Genomic DNA, 20,408 nt, shown 5'->3' on the forward strand with positions numbered 1-20,408 from the left:
ATGAGCCCCCACCAGGTGTAGGATAGAGGGAGGGCGGGGCTTCCCCACCTGCTAGGGGCCTCATTGGCCTTTTCAGGTGTGATTAAAATGTTCTTCATGGCAACTCTGACAAGATGCAACCCCCAAATGCAACAACAGCCAAACACCTAACAGCCACAGTACAACATCCTATCCAATACATTAAATCTCAACAGAGTATACCGTTCACTGATACTATGAAACTGATAAAACTGTTTCTTGGAGGACAGCCTCAACCCCTGTATTAGGTGACACTGTGAGATTATCATATTTCTATCTGTGTTGGCTGGATTTAGGTGTCATCGATGTGGAACAGGTCATCTTGATTTGCACTGAGTCACCTTGGACACTTTATGCTTACTGAATATGGAAGGCAAAATTAGGCCGCTAACCAAAACCCATTCTATGAAAACAAAGCATTCCTGGAAAGACTATTATCCTCGCAGGAAATATTAACCCCAAATACTGAGGTGCAACTGGTGGTAACAACTGCACCATAATAATCTTGGTGGAGGTATAATTAATTAATTAATTAATTATATACATATATACACACAGTATATACAGTATATGTATATATTATAAAGCATGTGTTTTACTTAAATTACATGATCTTCCTATAATTTATATCAGTTTGATAAAACTCAGTCTAAAGTAGGCTACATAATGAATTTATATCATAAAGATTTATGTCAGCCGAAAAAGTGGGTAATCTGAATTTAAGTGGCTTTAACCTCCACCTTATCCTTGATTAAGCCTTGAATTGGGCTACTTTGAGTTGCACTGCACTGAAACCAAAGGAAAGCATTACAAACAGAAGATAGGTCAGCCTACACTCATTTTCGCCAGCATCTTGAAATATTATATGTAAAATAGGGTGCCGCATGTGACAAAGGGGACCGAATGCATCCCTAATAGAAAAATTACAAAAAAAATAAGATAAAAAAAAAAATGGTGGCATCCATCTCTCCTATTCCACTGCATAGGCTACCTGCGGCAGATTGCATGCCTCCGTATGGCAGCGCTAGCAGACAGAATGGATGGGTAGCAACAAGGTGTCATTCCTGTCGACGCATCTTATTAGGGATGCCAGGGCATCTCCCATCATCACCGGCTCCTCATGTGACAGCGCTCCCCTATCAGTTGACAACCACAACGTGGAAAAACAAAAAAGAGGTGCGCAAAAACTATAATGGAAAGGACTACCCCTCTCACCAACTGGATATCTGGGCGATATATTTCTAAATTGGTTGCGTGTCCTACCTGTATCCGCTGTTCCAGGAGGGAGAGGCGCATAGCAGGCGCATTAGGGCGAAGATAGATGCCGCATTTGGGAGATCAGGAGACAACGTGATGAAAACTGTACTGTAACTGAGACGTCGTCCCCCCTCGTGCGCCCACGACGCGCGTCCCCAACGCGTTCCGCCACGGTGCGCGTCTCAGTTAATTTTTGCTCACAGCTCAAACATGCATGAGCATTAAGGAGCCCAATTGTTGCGCGTTACTATCTGAATCGGATTTGAGGGGTTTCAGACTACGGTAGACTTGCACAAACCGAGCCTGTTTGTCTTGTATCAAAGTGGCTTCTAATTAGCAACGAAATGGCAGGCTAAATTAAAAGAAAAAAGGCGGGTAAACTATGACCTCCAGGCGCTGATTATCATATGGCAAACAACCAACAACATGAACAAAATAGAAGTAGAATTCCAGAAAAGCATTCGTTTATGCTTCCCCCCATTAAAAGTTTATATCCTCGTAACCTACATCAGATTTACTAGGCTACTGACTAAGATGTCTACTATGACTTTAGGCTAGATCTTAAAGATTTATTTCAGCTTTATAAGGTGGGTAAACTATTCCATAAATACTACGATGGGGAAACAGAGTTTTGGAGGCTTTGCTACCCCAGCAGAAGTGCAGGCTATGTTCGCAAACAACACGCAACAAACTAATGCGCTATTGGAGGGATACAGTAGGCTATAGGCTACTTGCAGGGGATGGAGTGCCTACCCAGCTCAGACGCCTACTACAGACACAACAACAAACATGCCTACGTATCATCATCTTACCTATGTTGCTTCCTTTGTTTGGGGTTGTACTGTAGGCCTAGTTGATGTTGCCACTCTGCTCGGGGGGCTTAGGTCCCGTCAGCAGGATGCGGGGGGTTGAAAGTTGATTTAGTGGCAAAGATTTTTCCATTACGTATTACACATGTATAGCGCCCGAAGGGGGTCGGAGTAACTTGCAGGAGAGCGCAATACTGGACTTTTGTTCATTGACAGTATGAATACATGGGGAAACGACAGTCCTATATTCAGCTGTTATTTAAAACACCACTTGCACACACTTTTTTCTTCACCCACTGTCATGCACTGCAACATCCAACACGTGGGAACCTGTAATGTTTTTTTGTTGGCCATCACGAGAGAGAGGGGAGGAGCGGGAGAGGAATGTGTTCAGTTCACCCATAGGGTACTGTATATTTCTATGATGGGTGTCTATCAGCAGATGGCCGGGTGACCTGCTCTCTTACCCGGACCGAGGTGTTCAGAGGCAGAGAGAGAGCAGCAGGACCAGATGGGAGCGAGCGGGATGAGAGGAGGAAAGAGAGCAGGGAGGAGAGAGGGCGAGGTGTGCTTAATATTCAGGCAGTGAGGCTGCTGCTCCGCCCAGGAGGGATGAGGATAAAATCATCACACATTGATGTGACACTGATTACAGAGAGGCTGGAATTCATAGAGAAGTCGAGAGTAATACACTTTGGGCTAGTGGTACAACAGTGTGTACAATATCACCCTGAAAGGCATTGATAAAGAGAGACAGATGGGCTGGAACTTATCTGACACACTCGATGATTCATTGTTCCTCCCCATGTTTGAGGAGAGATGCAGTTTAATATATCGGGGTGGTGCTAGTGGTGTATTAATGTAGCCTATAATGTGTAAATGTAATACATTTTATGCACACATGCATGGCAATTTGATGTGTTTAATTTGGATGCAAATCGGTGGATATGCCATCATGTTGTAAAGATCAAATGGAGAAAAGACACCAACACCACTACAAAGGATTTTATTAAAAAGAAGTTAAACCCATAACATTCATCAACCTTTAGTGGACAACTATCTCATTTTATGCACTCCTTCCTACAAATATATTTTCTTGAAAATAGGCTATTGTTGACTAGAATTCAAAATGTTATCACGTTGTTCTTTATATCTTTTTTTTTATGTGAAAACAAACTAATGAAACTATTCATCCTGCTCGGTGTGACTTCTAATGCTGAGGGCAAAGCAACTTCAGGAGTTATCTGTCATGTCCCTATTCATCCAGATGACAAAGGTCCTCTGCAACAGCGCCCCCAGCCGAGAGTTGCCTGAACTCATAACTGTGTGTGTCTAATCAACACACATGGCTCCTCACTGCCTTGGCTACGAAGAGGCAGCAGGCTGCAGTCCCACTGGAAACAGGTTTCGCAGACAGAGATTAGCACTTTCCTAGGATTTCAGCAAAAACTTCCATTAAAAACCCATGTCAGTCCAGTACTAGGCTTACTCCTTGTGAAATCAGCCATAAACATGTTTATTTGTACACACCAAGTGCATCCCCAACAACGATTAAAACATTCCTATAAGTACTAGGGCACTATAAGCACTATTATACACCAGATAGTTTGGTTGTGACATTTAGTATCCTGCTAAGATTTATTGCAAGCTAGTTCCTATAGCAAGCTACAGTGCATCCCTCATTTCAAGTGTTTGCTAGTGTTAAAACTAGGACTGAAGCAGCCTCACAACAACTGTAGCCTGCAGAGTGACCTAGTGGAAGATTTATACCTCTTGCCATGGGCAGCTAGGTAGCTACTGGGTCAACTGTAGTCAGAACATATGAACGATGGGCTGGAACAGCAGCTTTTCATCACTCAGATCTGGAACTAGGAGGAGGTTTACTTACAGTTTCCAGAATTTATCACATTGTTACTCAGTGGAGCAATGCTGATTTTAAGACTCTTCAGGTCACAAGGAATCAGATGGTCAACGGGAACTAGTCAGTGATCCTGAAAAAGGTTTTTCAAAAATGTAGAGCCAGGAAGAATAATTCTTAACGTGCTGAAATACAAAATTACGAAAATTTTGAATATTTTTCCAGAGCCTATGACAAGCAAACATTAAGACAGCGATTTAGTGTTATAATATGTAATCTTAGGTGAGCATTGCTATTCAAAGAAGTTTAGCATTTCATCTAGGGTCTTTGTCGAGACACGACACGGGATGGAATGAGAATAACAGATTGGCTGCTTTATAGAGGTTTTATTAGAAACCAGGACAACAAAGAAAAGGGAGCATCTTGTTAGTGTCAAGCGGCCTCATCTTAACCACAACTTATTTTCTGTTAGCCCCTTTTTTAAAAAGAAAATTGTGACAAAATGAGTTTGTACTCCCCTGTAATGGGAAAAAAAAACTTTCCTTGCTGTGCTCTCAGTTGCTTTTCATAAATTCATGGGTTTGTTGTTGCTGAAGGCGTAAACTATGTTTGGATTAACCATAAAATACAATAGTTTTTCCTTTTGTTGTATCTGTTCCCTGAAAGACCAAGGTCAAGGGAAGTCACACTGAAGTAAAAAGTAAAACTTTGAGACAATCAACCACAGGAATAAAGGCAGATACATTTTTTCCCCCCAAATTTGCAGCAAAAATACAGATATTACTTACTGTACAGTGCACACGGTAACAGTGTTTCCATGTCAGTATGAGAGGTATGAGAGAGAGCAAAAGAGAAAAAAAAAACAGAATTTGTTGATTCTCAAAGTCACTTTCTTTTATTTGTTCCATTTATCACTGAAAATAGCACATTATCCCTTTGTTGCTCAGACAGTATTTTATTAAAAGACCTTTTTGTCCATAAGGTACAGTAACCCAAAATTCATTTCACCTTTTAAATGTCTATACTAGGGCCCACAGGGTTTTCAATGCAATGAACAGTAGGTTTTGTCAGTTAAATTCAAAAGGGTGTGTAAGGACAATGGATCCAATTGGTTTCCCAATTATGGGCCACAGAAATAATTACTCTGGACTAAGCTAACTTCAATTGAAAGCCTTGATGCGAAATAGCCTGCATAATTTTCATCATTAGCATGATAAAGAAAAACCCTCTAGTGGTAATATTGACAGCTGGACAAATTCTAGGTCATCTTGTCATTTAACATAGACCATGAAATATTGTGACAATCCAAGAATAAAAGTGCTGATCTGAGACAAGTTTTTTTTATTAATTCATAGTGCATTTTATGAGGCAATTTGATTTGACCAGTGATCCTAGATCAGCGCTCATATTCTTAGAGGCTCCACAAACACAATCCCATGGCTTCTTAGTAGGGCTGGATTTATACTCCGAAAAATGTCGTTCATCTGAGGCAAAAGAACCTTTGGCATTTCTGTATGGGCAGTTTCATGCATGGTTTTCATTGCGTGCTGCAGACAATTTTTTTTCTAACTTGTTTGCTTTCTTCCAACAAACAATTCCCATTGTTTTCAGTGATCGGCCAATTCACACCTTACTGTTCACATCTATCAATATTCAGCTGTTGTAGTGGAACAGTCATTCTGTTCTTGAACTGCACTCATTTTCTGGTGAAGAGTTATAAACCTTGTTCTTTTTCCTCTGACAAATCTCTTCTCGGTCCAGTATAAATATAGCCTAACTGATAACACAATGTGCTTCCTCTAACAACTGTCACTTATAATTGGCGGCAGATTGGGGGAGCAAGTAACAGGGAAAGAAAATGCATCAGGGATGAGAACAGTAAGCCTTGGCTAAATACTTAATGTAGCCTCAGACAGAGCCATTGTCGTGTCTTGGGATGTCTTTAAAAACAGCTAAATCTCAAGACATCTTAAGACATGCAAATGTTGTGTCTTAAGATGTCTTAAGACATTTCAAGACACAAAATTATCAGTTGATGTACAGTTGTGAACTTGACAGACAAGCCTGTTTTGGGTCAGTATTCCCAAAGGCATCTTAACACAAGTAACACATTACATTTGTCATAGATCCATTGTACATCAATTGAAGTATTGTGATTTTAGTCACAAGAAATCGCATTCAGGGAACTTCCAATGGATCAGAGACAATGTTTATGTTAAGATGCCTTTAGGACAGGCTTTGGATTGTGTGGATTTATGCCTCGGCCGTAGTGGGAAGAACTCTCACAAACAGAGTTTTGGTGTCTAGAGATTTCAGTGAGGAGTCAGCTGGTAGCTCTGAAAAACATAAGACATTAGGGTTAATTGCATCTACTACTAAAACTAGGCATTTTTGGAAAAACATTCATTAAATAAATCCTAATAAAAATGCAAGTGTAAAAAAGAATCACAACTATATTCCTATTCTAACCCAAAGCACACAAAAATACAATAATTTAAAAGCACCTGTATTTTCAATACTAATGTAAAAATGTAATAAAAAAAAAACAGACTGAGTCTTCAAGATGTAACACCCAGTTGAGTCAAAAAAAACAAAATGTAAATTACACAAAAACAAAAAAAACATTTCCGAAAATTAGAAACTAAAACTTAAAAATAAAATTAGAACTAATGCACATGGAAAGGCCAACCTTTAGCTGTTACACAATCATTGTGTTACAGTTCATACCCATATTAACCTTTATTTCATGGTTTCGATTAACCCAAGCAATCACTGAAAGGAGGAACTTACTATGCATTTTTCATGAATAGTGCACACTGGTTAATTTGACTACATCTATACGGTGCCATCATACACCCCTGTTCTCTTATTTTACTATCAACTTATTCCGTTATCTGCTCACTTATTGATAAGAGGACAAGGGAAACTTCACCCTCCTCTAGTATTTCATTAATTTTAGATACGTCCCATGTCCCAGATCACAGAGAGCTGAACCCTAAACAGAGCTACCTAATGCACAGCTAAACAAACAAAGAAATAGTAATCTTCATGGTATCTGATTAAAATAAATTAATTTGGTCCAAAACCAATTAAAAGTAATGAAATCCAAAGAACTCTTCCAAGTATCTTTTGAATCAAACTTAAGTAAAAGTCTTTTTACTTATTAAAATCTCAGAGGATTGTATAGTTTATTAAAATAACACACTTCCTATAATGGAAGCTCAAGCAACCAACATTAATGAGTAATGAGCCAGATATTTGCAAACTTAATATACAAAAATTACAGTTTATTTACATGCAGAAACTACTAGGATTATCTGCCCAACACAACTAAGAAGTAATCAAGTGTCAAGTGTTTGCATGTTCAAGCAAGTGAGTGGGCAGCTGTTTTGTGCAGTACTCTGTCAATCTTTCAATTTTCTTTGATTGTCGACCGGAAACTTCTATAAAAACATCCATGATCTCCACCTATGCACTGAACTGTGAAAATGTGAAAAGGGCTCTGTCACTAGCCATGCATCCCTCAAAAAACTAATGATGTTTAAATCATGGACCGCCTGCACACTTTGCTTCTTCTGGAGTCAAGTTTTCTTTGCTGCGAACTCATAACCAAACACTACAAACACATTCTTGTACCTAATTATGGCAGAGGGGACACAGCCACCTGGGGAGTGGATGAATACCATGCATCAAAGTATGTGCGTGCAATGACCAGGGTCTTTCAAATGTTACATTATTTTGTTGGGGTTGGTCAGCTAATTCTAACAAACTCTGCTCTGTGGGGTGTTTATGTGAAGTCAATCCAATTGGAATACAAGTATATTGATTATTTCATTATATCAGTTATTTGACTGCATGTCAACTGGACTTGGCACTGAACTGCAGATGTTTGAACCAGGGCTGTGCAAAGAAAATCGATACAGCTGAGTATTGCAATATTTTTTTCCATGATACTGTATTGATTTTCCAGCCCCTCGTATCGATACATTAAAAAAAATTATTCATGTTTTAAACGGATTTAAAATGTCCTTAAATTTCCCTCAAATCCCTTTGAATTAAATAGTTTGAAGTTTAAATAATTTGTCCGCTGAGTTATCAATATAATGTGATGTACATATTAGACTACCCAGGTGGTACACAGCAAGTTGTATTTTCAGCTCTATTTTTAAATTTTCAGTAAATTATGTAGAGTATTGCAATGTATCGCAATATGTATCGTATCGCAATGTATCATGATACAATCGTATCGTGACCCATGTATCGTGATATGTATCGTATCGTGAGGTCCTTGCCAATACCCAGCCTTAGTTTGAACATTCTGGTTACCAAAATAAAATAACTGCACAATATGAGCTTTTTTTCCCCCAGATACTACCTTTGTTTTATCAGTATGCAGTGGAGAGTACAAGGGAAAATGGTAGGAAATGGGGAGTATTTTCAATGCTTGCATGGTCTGTCCAGCTCTGTCAGTCCATCTGCCAGAGTTGGACTGTCTACTTCATGTAACTGAACAGTTAGGGTTCCTCAACCAACAGGCCAGGTGCTGCTGCAGCTTCAACTTCTCACCTCCGATCCGAGTTCAACTATCCTAGGGAGAAAGCTGCTAGCCTCGACAGCCACTATACCGCTCCACATGACCTACCACTTCCTGTGTAACTGCAGCCTCTGTTGGTGCCAGCTAACTAGGAGAGATAATGATGCCCTTGACCCTTCAGTCTAGCAGCTGCCTACGCGCTGAATTCCAACCGGCGTTTGAGAAGATGCCCAGGAGCCAACAGTACAAGATGGTCGCTGCCGGGGGCATTTCCAAGGAGTGTTTATATGTGTGTGTGTGTGTGTGTGTGTGTGTGTGTGTGTGTGATCGTCCCTCAACCTGCTTCAGCTCTCTGGGCCATTGGGGTGTTTTTTGTAAACTTGCCTTGTTAGCCAAGGATTAAAACAGAATTCCTTGATTTCCACACATGCACTGAAATGTACCTATTTATCACCTGTTTTAAACACTGACATCTTAGATGATCAAGGTGAGGGCTATCTGTCTATTCTCCTCACTCTTACTGTTGTACACCTGTGCAGAAGTAATGACGTTCAGTGGATACTAAGATTGATTTGACAACTACAATATATTCCTCTCACCCTGGGTAAGGTCCTGGTCCAGGTAGAGCTTGAGCCGTCTGCTGCGGAGGCCGAAAACCTTGGCGGCCTCAGAGAGCAGGCCTGAGTGGTCCAGCCCATTCTGGCCCACTGGGTTCACCAGCAGGAGGGTGCCCACCTCTCCTGTCTGGCCCTCTGGAAGAGGAGAGAGAGAGAGAGTGTGTTACAGAATTGAAACAGATTCTGCTAACCTCTCCAAAACAAGACATGATTGCACCAGGGAGGTCGAGGGAGGGAGGATGAATATGGAGAGATGGATTGATTGATCAGTAGTGTGTTTCTCACCAGCTGGCTGTGCGTTGCAGAGCTGCAGGTTGACATAAGGACATAGGAGGGTGTCGGTGGTGGGGGCGGGGCCGGGGGAGGAGCCTGCTGAAGTCACTGACAAAGTTTGACCGCTCAGAGCCTGAAGGTCCGTTTTGTTGGTCAGCTCTGTAACAAACACACAGAGGCACACAGAGGAATATCAGTTTTATTCATCAGCATTACCACAATAATTTAAATCACCATGACACCATGAAGTGCAAACGTGTGTGTGTGTGTGTGTTCTGCGTCCACTTATTTCTGTCTGCATGACAAACCAGGTCTCACCAGTCTTTCCGCTGAAGAAACGGAGCTGGGTGTTGTTGGTTCCAAAGACGCTGCTGCACACTTTCTTCAACTTGTCCACATCCAGTCTGTTGTCCCCTTTAGGGTTCTCCAACAGCACCACCCCGTCTGAACAAGAAACCAATCAGATTGGATTACTAAACGAACAGCTTAGCCAATCAGCCCACAGGAATTAAACCAACTATTAAAATATTTAAATTTGGCTGATGCCTATTTAAGTTTTTAAATGGATTTTTGAGTAGATTTCAGATACCCTAAGGTGAGGAAACTTATCCTGCACATGGAAGGCCATGTAAGCTTTCAATATAAGTGGAGAATAAGGTTTTGGAAGTTGGTAGCACAATTTCCCTAACAGATTCCCAGCAATGAGACTATTTTGAGAATATTTTGCCTTGGATCCAAGTTTGGAGACACCTTTCAAATTGTGAAAAAAATGGGGTTGCCATATTCATAAATCTCACCAAAAGAATACCAACAGGAAACCTTTATTTTGCTTTCGCCTGATGTTCTAGTTTCCGTCTGCAAACATGTTGCCTCCCTCCTAGTTAGCATTAGCTTCAACTCAATTGAAGAGGCAAAGTGAACTAAGCAAAAGGAACCCATGATGACTGTATAACAGTTTCACCTATTCCGTGATTTCCCCATTTGCTACCTTGTTCTTTGTTGTTGACTTTGACCCTGAGGTTGACGTAGGTGCAAGCTGGTCCATTTAGAGAAACCCTGGGTGCAGAAGATCCCTTCACTATGGTTAAGTCCAGGTCTGAGCCCTTGAGCTGCAACAAAGAAGAGAGCATGAAAGAGGGAGTGAGAGAGAGGCACTTTGACTTTTGATATTCTTTAATGGAGCTTCATAATTTAACTTATTGTGTATAACATGGTACTAGCACTGCCAGGTTTGGGGTACGATTCACACAAAAGCCACTCATAGGAAAAATGTATGCACTCCCAGTACTGTAAGGCACTTTGGTGTAAAGTGTTCACTAAGTGGCGAACATTATGCCCTGTTAAAAGCACACACACCATATTCACTGGTAGAAAGAACTCACTATCTTGCTTCACACTATTTGGCTCCAACCCTTGCCTTTTTGTATCACTTCTGTAATAAGTAATATATCTCCTGGTTGTCTGCCGTGGTCAAGTCTACTTTCATCTCCTCGCAAAAGTACCATTCACATTTAGGGTAGCACGCACTTTCCCACTGTTTTCTATGGTTTCAGAATGTTAAAAGCATGCTTCATGAGTGTTGGGAGCCTGTGAAGTTGAACCCATGTTTTGACAATTTCTTTTGTAGTATAGCAACAATGCGCCTGCTTGCCCCGAGGTAACCTTTCATACCTGAGTCTTCTCTTCCACGATGACGCTGGCAGTCTTGGGGACAGGGTGGGGCAAAAGAGGGGCCTTGGTGGTTGCCAGGATAAAATCAGTGTGGGCTTGGATCACAGAGTCCAGGTACTCTCCTGCTGGCTGGCAGCGGTAGTATACCGTTATCTCATCTGATGGCACCAAGTGGCCCTGGGAGAGGAGAGATTGATGGATAGATATTAGTTATTATGCAAAGAAAGAAGCCAGTGGGGCATTATTTTTCAGAAACTGAGGGAGGATGTTCATTTTAAAAGAAGAAAGCAAACATCTAGAATATCAAAGACTGCAAATCACCTCCGAGTTACTAGCTTGTCACACTGTGTAGGCTAGGGATACTGCATCAATAGTAACTACTTTAGTACTTTAAGTAAGAAACAATGCATTGTTATGGGTGGCATAGCATGTCGTTTTAACTACAAACACCTGCCATTTGATTTCTAAAACTGTTATCTAATAATAAACATTGGCGGTTTTCTGACCAAGATGGTTGTGTGGTGATGGAATCAAATACTGTGAATATGTCTTTCAATGCATATGCAGTATGGCCACAAAAAGACGATGTGGGAAGGAACAATTACCTGAAAGAAGGAAGGAAGGGTGGGACAATTAAATGGAAGAAATGAGGGAACAAAAAGGAGAGAGGGTAGGATTTCAGGGAGTAAGGAAAAAAAATAACAGATTGTAAAGGAACAAATAAAGGCAGAAAGGAACAATGGGAGATTTTTTATTGGATGAAAGCCTGTCTATTTTGGCATTGTGTGCTGCCAGCCTCCTCTAACCTTGACACATTCAAACACATTGATCTCATCCTAATGTAGTGTGCAGCCATGTACATACACAGCCATACAAATGCATACAATGACTGTGTACATGCACACACTCAAACACACACTTCAATTGCGATGTGGCTCAAGGGCAGAGGAATATCGTTAGCTAGATACAGAAGAGCAGTCAATCAATGGAGGAAGGTTTATAGGCTTTTCCTGCCAAGTCAAGGTACTGACCCCACCCTCAGGAGGCTAGCAGTTAGTGTGTGTGTGTGTGTGTGTGTGTGTGCGTGTGCGTGTGCGTGAGTGTGAGAAAGAGAGAGAGAGAGAGAGAGAGAGAGCCATAGAGAACTGAAGTTTGTGAGCAGTCCAAAAAAAAAAAAAAAAAAAGGAAGAAATGCTGACCTCTCTTTCTCAACCCTGCATATGTTCACACACAAAACACAAACACCCACGCGGACACAGACAAAGAAACACATACACACCACCCCCAACACACCCACACCCACAAACTACTACCAAACATGTCAAGGAATTGTTAAAAATTAATTCCCATCCCCAGGGTGGAAAATTCCTCACAGATCTTAGTTTGAAATAACTGCAGGAATTTAGCCTGGCTGGGAGCCAGTGCACACCACTGCCATAGGAGGATGGAAAAACTGTTTGTTTCTTGTGAAAACAAGAGGCTGATGGCTAATCCGTCTTTACTCCCCAGACCACTTCAAAGCTCTAACATTAGAATCTGAAAGGGGCCAGACTGTAATTAAGCTTCCATTAAGCCTGCCTTATGATGGAGAAACTTCTAACTGTGATGCTGCAATGGAAAGATTTCAAAACTGCCCTGACAAATTTAGCATGGGACATAAAGAGAAAGGGAGGAGGGAGAGAAGAGGGGGACGGAGAAATACAGAGGGAGAAAAACAAAACAAATTATAGCCAATGCTCTATGTTGGGTCTATATTGATCCAAAGTTGATATGTAGGCAGACTGGTGTAGGTATGCTGGCAGGATATGGGTGTTTAAGGCTCAAGATGACGGACAACAAAAATAGAATTGTTTCCGCATGCCAAAGCAAGCAAACCCCCTCAAAAAATTTAACTGGTTTCTGCTAGAGATACTGTATAATGTGTACAGTGTAATTCTGGTTCATGCAGGGTCTCACTAGTCTTCCAGGAAGGGACTTTCAGGTTGAACTAAATGGGTGGTTCTTTTAATCCCACACATCACACCAAGAGGAGCAGGCATTGGTTTATCAGTCTTTTTTCCTGCCTTTCCTGTCAGACATTATTGTACAGTAATTGGTCAAAAAGGATACAAGCCCACCGCCCAGGACGACAATTTGTCTTCAACTCAATAAACTGCCTCAGTGGCATGCTGTGCTCGCCCAAGCACAGCTCCAAATACATGTGTTGGCAAACAGTTTACACTATGTCAGATTCGATTCATTATACACTAGACTGCAAATTCGGTAGCACTGTGTTAGGTGCCAATCAGCTTCCAGAGCTAGTAGTGTTCCTGAAATAGTGTCCCACCTTCTTGCGTAGTTTCTGGATGCGGTTGATGACCTCTCTGGCAACGCCCTCATCCACCATGGACTGGTCTGGGGTGACATCCAACAGCACCAGGACCTAAAGGAGAACAGACCGAGAGGACAAAAGGAGAGTTACATATCAAACCAATCATAAACATGTTGGAGAGAGGAACTGTTACACTTCCAAAGACTGATAATGTATGTTGGCACACTAGGCTGCTTCCATACAATATCTCTGCCTAGAATACTCTTTCTTTTCCTTCAGTGGAGATTTCCACTTTTGTGTCTGTGCCTACTAGGCTTCATGTTTGAAAGTGCATTCTATAGATGTGAAAGCAATAAAATTTTACCAAAAAAATAAGATGGGGCATTTCGATATATGTTTGCTTTCTATCTTCTATCTTATCATCTATCATCATCGGTTTTCCTTCCTTATATATTTTTTTCATTTGAAAAATAAATAAATAAATGAATGAATGAATAAAAAATAATTAAAAAACTATACATTTTAGTGTAAATATTTCCTTACTAAAAGCCCTAAGAGCCCTGCAGAAGGGAAATACAGTGTGTGCTCCTACACCAGGGAGTACAGTAGAAGTCAAACAAGCATGAGTAACTTCTAGGCTGGTGTGCTGAACATCCACATACCAGGAAGTAGCTTTGTGATTTTCTAACTGTGGCTAAGACAACACATTAATTAAAACTTTTGTTCAGTGATTCTCTTAATTAAGACAAAACTGCACTGCCACGGCACTTTGGTGTTAACAGATGGACTCCAATGATGAATACCCCCCACCCCACCCTTCCATCTGAGCACCTGTGTTAGCACGCTTGTTAAAAAATATGCAGTGGAGACTGACAGTCTCTGAATAGTAGCAGAGAGACAGGATGACACATCTCTTGAACCGGTATTCATCCTCCAACATGAGTTGGCTTTAGCGGCTGAGCCATTCGGACTCTCCTACTGGGTTAGCAGTACAATTATTTGAGAAAGTAGGTTCACCTCCAGAGACGGCTAGAGAAGAATAGGGTAACATGTAAATTAGAGTTACCTTTTAGGAATAGGATGTCTTACAAATTATGTAATGTGAACCTTTTGCGTATATTGGATGTGTAAAACTAGTAACCTATCAACTTCTACTTTCTAATTGGACTAAGCAAGTAGCAGTAATGCCAATATTGTAGTGTGAGTGTGAACAGTAGACTTACTTGGCTAACTGCTGCTCACAACTGAGCATGTTCCTAAAGTAGAACTAAAATGACTGGCATGTCCTGTAAGCAGCTGAGCTGCTGCCAATCCTGAATATATTATACCATGGGAAAGAGGGAGGGAAAGTGAGAACAACAGGGTGATGGAGAAACAGCACAAGCAATAGAGAGACATTGAAAGAGACCGAGAAGAACGGAGAGACAGACAGATGGGAACAGAGAGGCAGAGAGTCAGTGAGAGAGAGAGAACGAGAGAGAACAGAGAGAGAAAGAAAGAGCGAGCTCAGTAAACTGGTATTAAGGTGCAGCCGTGTGGTGTGTGTATGGTTGGGGGAGCGCTGATTAGAAAGGGCCTGTGGGGAACGCATACGTGCTGGTTCCCACTTAGCCGTGAAATGATTTCATACATCACACTCACAGCAAAGAGACATTAATGCTTTTACAGGTTATGGCGCCATGACGCAAGAACAGGGAGAGAATAGCATTATTTTTTTGTTCCAGCTACATTACACACTGCAGGTCAAGTCTATATAATTGATAACTAAAGTAACAGGATATAATTTTCTCTAGCACTAAAACTGAATTGGGACTCATGGTTTATTATTACATGGTGTGCTCATGTGTGAGAGAATGTAAAGGCAGGAGAGAGAGAGAGAGAGAGACAGAGAGAGAGAGAGAGAGAGCACGAGAGAGAGAGGAGACCAGAGACACATCAATTTGTAGCCTATTTGACTTGACTGGATTAAAGCATATTTGAAGACGAAAGAGAAGGGAGAGAGAGGATGAAAGAGAGAGAAAGAAAGAGAAAGAGAAAGGAAAGTGTGAGAAAAAAGGGAGCGAGTATGTGCCTGTGTGTGTGTGTCTGTTCTTGTATTTCTAGACTTATGAGGACCCCATGGCCTCACAAGGATAGAGAGATGAAGAAAGTCATTTTGACTGTACTCAGTTCTTTAAAGGGCACATTTAGGGTTAGGTCTTAGGTTTAGGGTTAAGGTTAGAATTAGGATTAAGTTTAAATTAGAGTAAGGGTAAAAGATGAACTAGGCATCGTCACACATTGGCGGCTTCAAATGGCAGTGAGAGGTAACGATTTTAAAAAATCACGTTACGTGACGTCAGTAAACTGCACACATTGCACATTACCAACCCAGCTAGTCTGAGATCACTTTACACCAAAGGAAACCACAGGGACAAAAGAGGCAAAAGATCTAACGTTGGTGTTGCCCAGCTTTCTCTGGATAGAGCGCTCACTTACTGTTGTTTAAAACTGTTTGTATTTCACTCTTACAAGGAGAATACCGGTGTCATTTAGAGTTATAGCCCATTTACTACTGTCTAAGTCTAGTTTACATTCCCCCAGTCATTTTGCAATGTATGCCGTATGTAATTAGATTTAACATTTGTCATTTGTCGGTGTCAAACCTTGCCTGAAATTAACTGTTGTCCCAGCTAATTAAGACGCCCCAAATATGAAAACAAGGATGTGACAGTAAAATTTGCAAGGTCCACATATTTTTGAGAGATTCTTTCCTGGCAGAGATTTCCATTTCTCCCTGGGGGTCTCAGGTGATTGACAGTAAACATAGCGTAATATAATGTGAAAACACTAAACCTGGGCACAATGAAATAACCAGAAAATAGAAACTTTGACAAAGCCAAATTAAGGCTTTATGTTTACTGTGATGGATTATCTAGTCTATGGAAGTTACATGAAATTCACAGGGTAACAGAGGTAGTTGGTGCCTTATATAGAGTTTCATCAGGGTAAATAGGGCGATTCTCCGGGGTTGGGGAGTTGGGACGCTTTTTTCTTTTATAGCCCCATTTTGTGATTTAGGCTCATAAGACTGATGTATTTTTCCATAAAAATCTTTAAAGCTTTAAGGTTAGGCAGGCAGTGGAAAGGGTTACAGTTAGGGCTAGCGGTTAGGGAATGGCTGTAGTCACAACTCCTCACAAGTACAGCAATGCCAATACATGTGTATATGTGTGTGAGAGTGAGAGAGAGGAAGGAGGGGGAGAGAGAGAGAGAGAGATAGAGAGAGTGTAAGTGTGTGTGTGTGTGTGTGTGTGTGTGTGTGTGTGTGTGGGTATGTGCATGTGTACCTGTGCGTCGGAGTGTGCCTCGTACTGTGCAGCTGAGCCAGCGCTCTGGTTGAAGGTGTACATCAGCCTCAAGTCCTCCTCATGAAGCTCATGGCCATCCACCATGATGGTGCCTGAAAAAACACACAACTCTTGAATATGGAGCCCAAAAACACACAGCACCATATAGCCTGCCTACAACAACATGCCATTCATCACAGCCTACGTTTTCAATATTGAACTATGCAGTATAGACACAATTCAACACCATGGAACCTGAGAATGACTCAGCATCTTCAGCCTACCTTTTTGAACTACAGTGAACAGTAGAGTCTATACAAAACTCACCAGTGGGCATGGAAATTATGCACAGCCTAGTCTAGATATTCATTAAAACTATTTATTTCCAAACAAAAACTAGGACTTTTCTTTTGAGGTGACTGTCATGTAGGAGAAAATTATGTGGAACAGAACAAAGGCTCCTCTACACACATATAAGAAATCACTAATTTCTTATGACTAGACATCAAACGATGTATGACTAATAAAGAGTTTGAACTACAAGTGGTCACATTTTCTTCAGATTTTTTATCTCTACATAATAATTACTATAATTTGAGACAAAATGCTCAATGAAGCATTATGGAATTACATTGTCAACACACCAGGGTCAAATAGTGTTTGTGATCATTCCTGATAATTTGTTTTAACTTGTTTAGAGGACCAAATGGGTGGGGTTTAGTGCACAAGGACAAGTTAGATAATGTAAGGGGTCAATCACAGAGGAGTAAAGTTAAGGGTCCTAAATTATTGCTACATATAAATATAGATAAAGCACCCTAGAACGAGTGTAAATATATCTATGACATTTTCATATTGGTAAAGAACACAAAGTCTGACAAACCATAAGCCTAATGACTACAGAAAACAGAATTTAAGGGAGGATGGATAGATATGTATCCTTCTTATTATTAAGGCAACTCCACGCTGGCTACAGATTTCAGTGAAATTGTGTTGATAATCAATTTAGGTCCCCACCATCCCCCTAATTAAATTTGAACAAACTGACTGTGGGTATTTAGTCTTCATATGGCAAGGTTAGTCTCTAATCTTATTTTCAATTACACCTGGCAAATAATACAGAACAAAATGCTTTCTTAACTCTTATGCAGGCTCAAGCTATATGTTTTGAATTAGTTTGGGTCTGGAGCAGCATTTGCTTGTATTTTGAGGTTCCTTACATTGAAGTCCTCTACCCACATCCATTCCACAACAGGCTAGATCTGAGCTTTTAAACAATACAGCAAACCCAATCTAGTCCGCTTTATATCTCCATTTTGCCAGTAGCAACAATTACCCATGTCTGTGTTCTGAGTAAAAACCATGACCAGGTTCTCCTCTCCTCTTCACTTTTCCACACCCAGAGGGAGGGTGAAACAGTCACTCCGTTTCTCTGTAATCCTAGATTTCCACGCTTTGATTTCCTGTATCCCTCCCTCCCTCCCTCCTCCTTTGCTCTCACCCACCTCTTCTCTTAACTTCTTCTCTTCCTCCCCATCAAGATGATGGGATCAAAGATACAGGTAAGTATTAATGAGCATTACAAGCTACCACCAACTACAAGAGATAAACCATTGATCAGTTACTATCCAAACAGCCACCCTTCTAGTGTGCTTACTTCAAACTCATAATTATCGATTAAATTGGAATCCGAGTCCTGGATTGTGCAGCTACAAATTGCTCAAGAGGTCAAAGGCTGGGTGTGAGCTGTTCGCTTTTCCATCGACAGATCATTTGACATTTTGGCATCTCACCTATGATTATGAGCCAAAGAAGTGTTATTTGGTACTGCTGAACACCTTTTCTTCTTAGTGTCTCCTCCCTCCAAAGCTATCCCTCCTTACCCCACCAACCCCTATCATATCTACCTCTTTCCCTCCCTCCTTCACCCTCCTCCTTTCCAATCGGCTGGACTTCAAACGTCAGAATGATTGGAAATGGGAAGTTCCCACAGCCCAGCTGACCTCCAGAGCTGCCTTCCCCAGAGGCTCATCGGCTCTCCACACGGTTCTGTCTAATTGGAGAGACAGGATACTTCGATCTCTATACTGGCTCTGATTAAGGTTTCAGAGGGGTTAGGATTTTGAGGCCAAACTGGCTGTATAAGAATCTGACTTTAGCAGGCTTTCATTGCAAGGATTTATTCTTAACTGACCTTTCTGATTAAATAAATATAAAAGATGATGATGAAGTGACACAAGATAAATATAGTGTGCACATAATTCTTTCTACCAACCTACTTGGTAGATGTGGTCACTGCCTTTAAACACAGGTAATTTATGACAAAATGTCTGTATAAATATTTGATTTTTTTTTTTTTTTCCTGAGAAATCATGCAAATATGAACCCCGCCATGTGTACATGTCTTGTAGCTGTTTGCTTGTTAAGTTGTTAAATGCAGTTGAAAAGGGAATACGCTGAGAAAGGCAAAGTATTGAAATATGTTAGGCTGCTGACATGCATTAAAAGCACTTAAAAGCACATATTTTGGTGCATTAAGACTTTCCATTGTCCCCAATTATGATTACAAGTTTGCATCCAGCTTCTCTAATGGTGTAGAGTTGAGTGGACAACTTTTTTGTGCCCTTTTTCACACACACAGTGTTGTACCTGTCTTCTGGAAGGCCTCTAGCTGTTCGCTGGTCAGCTCCTTGATAGAGGTGGTGACGGCTTTGAAGGCCCCCTTCAGCCTCTTTCCCAGGACCATGTGGTCCGGCTCGGCCCTAAGACTGATACCGTACTTGTCCTTGTCAGTTGACAGGGTCAGCTGGCGCACGTTCAGCTCCTGGAAGACGCAACACACACATGCACACACAATGTCTTAGAAAAGGTACTGTAATTGGCTTGTAGTTACCAGTGAACAGTGTCAATGCCCGACGTACAGATGGAAAGATACAGAATTAAAACCTAGTGTTCAACATGTACTGGGATGGCCCAATCGAACGATCACAGTCATTCAGTCAGATAGCAAGTCAGCCGGGTAATCAGCCAGTCAGTCTAAGTCTTTCAGACAGTAAGCCATTGCTCCTGCCATTTATTCTGTTAGCCAATACTTCTGCCATCCTATCCAATGTGGTCTATTCTTTCTAAATAGAAAGAGAAATGTGTGAATCAGTCATGTCTGATGTAGCAGTAGAGGTACTAATTTTAGCGTACTGACACCCGCCCTGGCCAGCCGTGCACGGCTTCTTTCAATCAATCACACTGAAAAGAGCTGGGTTGCGACAGGGACTGGGTTCTCCTATAGTTAACTCACTGACAGACAGCATAGATACGCTACTGTCATGGGTTGGGTAATAAACTAAAGGTCAGACATACTGGCGGTGAGAATAGCTGAAAACACTTCCTTTTCCACAGGTTTCTCCCTCATTTTTGGTTTCTGTTTTGAGAGGAGTTTGGTAAGTTTGAGTAGGGTTTAATCTGGCAAATTGTCTATGAGAAAAATATCTTTCAACTTGATATTGGCAAGAGCAAGTATGGGTTGGTGCAACTCATAAATTGCCACCTGAGAAGGTGGCAACTTATTCGCATATATTCATGTGTTGCCATTATTTTTACTGGTGCCAAGTATAGTTGCAGAGAGGTATGGTCTTGAGATGCCAGAATTTAACAAAATATCTGTGATGGGACGCACTGATTTGAACCTCAATTACATATCTCCTGTCAACCATCCCCCTTCCCTTTAAAAAAAA

General features: G+C 41.1%; 1 protein-coding gene across 1 annotated transcript in view; it reads right to left on the reverse strand.

The window, feature by feature from the left end:
• Positions 1 to 4,313: 4,313 nt before the first annotated feature.
• Positions 4,314 to 20,408, reverse strand: part of LOC139664559 (isoleucine--tRNA ligase, cytoplasmic-like) — a gene marked incomplete at its 5' end in the record, with an annotated part of 32,898 nt that continues 16,803 nt past the window's right edge. Inside the window, 9 exons of the mRNA XM_071543413.1 lie at positions 4,314 to 6,278; positions 9,076 to 9,228; positions 9,379 to 9,525; positions 9,685 to 9,810; positions 10,355 to 10,475; positions 11,038 to 11,214; positions 13,364 to 13,459; positions 16,678 to 16,790; positions 19,327 to 19,501. Coding sequence (XP_071399514.1) covers positions 6,196 to 6,278; positions 9,076 to 9,228; positions 9,379 to 9,525; positions 9,685 to 9,810; positions 10,355 to 10,475; positions 11,038 to 11,214; positions 13,364 to 13,459; positions 16,678 to 16,790; positions 19,327 to 19,501 — 1,191 coding nt within the window. The remainder of the gene's footprint in view (positions 6,279 to 9,075; positions 9,229 to 9,378; positions 9,526 to 9,684; positions 9,811 to 10,354; positions 10,476 to 11,037; positions 11,215 to 13,363; positions 13,460 to 16,677; positions 16,791 to 19,326; positions 19,502 to 20,408) is intronic.

The sequence above is a fragment of the Centroberyx affinis genome, unplaced genomic scaffold (genome assembly GCF_046629955.1).
Source record: "Centroberyx affinis isolate AG114_WGS23_722 - 3 ecotype Tasmania unplaced genomic scaffold, CSIRO-AGI_Caff_v1 ptg004315l_1, whole genome shotgun sequence".
NCBI classification, from domain to species: domain Eukaryota; kingdom Metazoa; phylum Chordata; class Actinopteri; order Beryciformes; family Berycidae; genus Centroberyx; species Centroberyx affinis.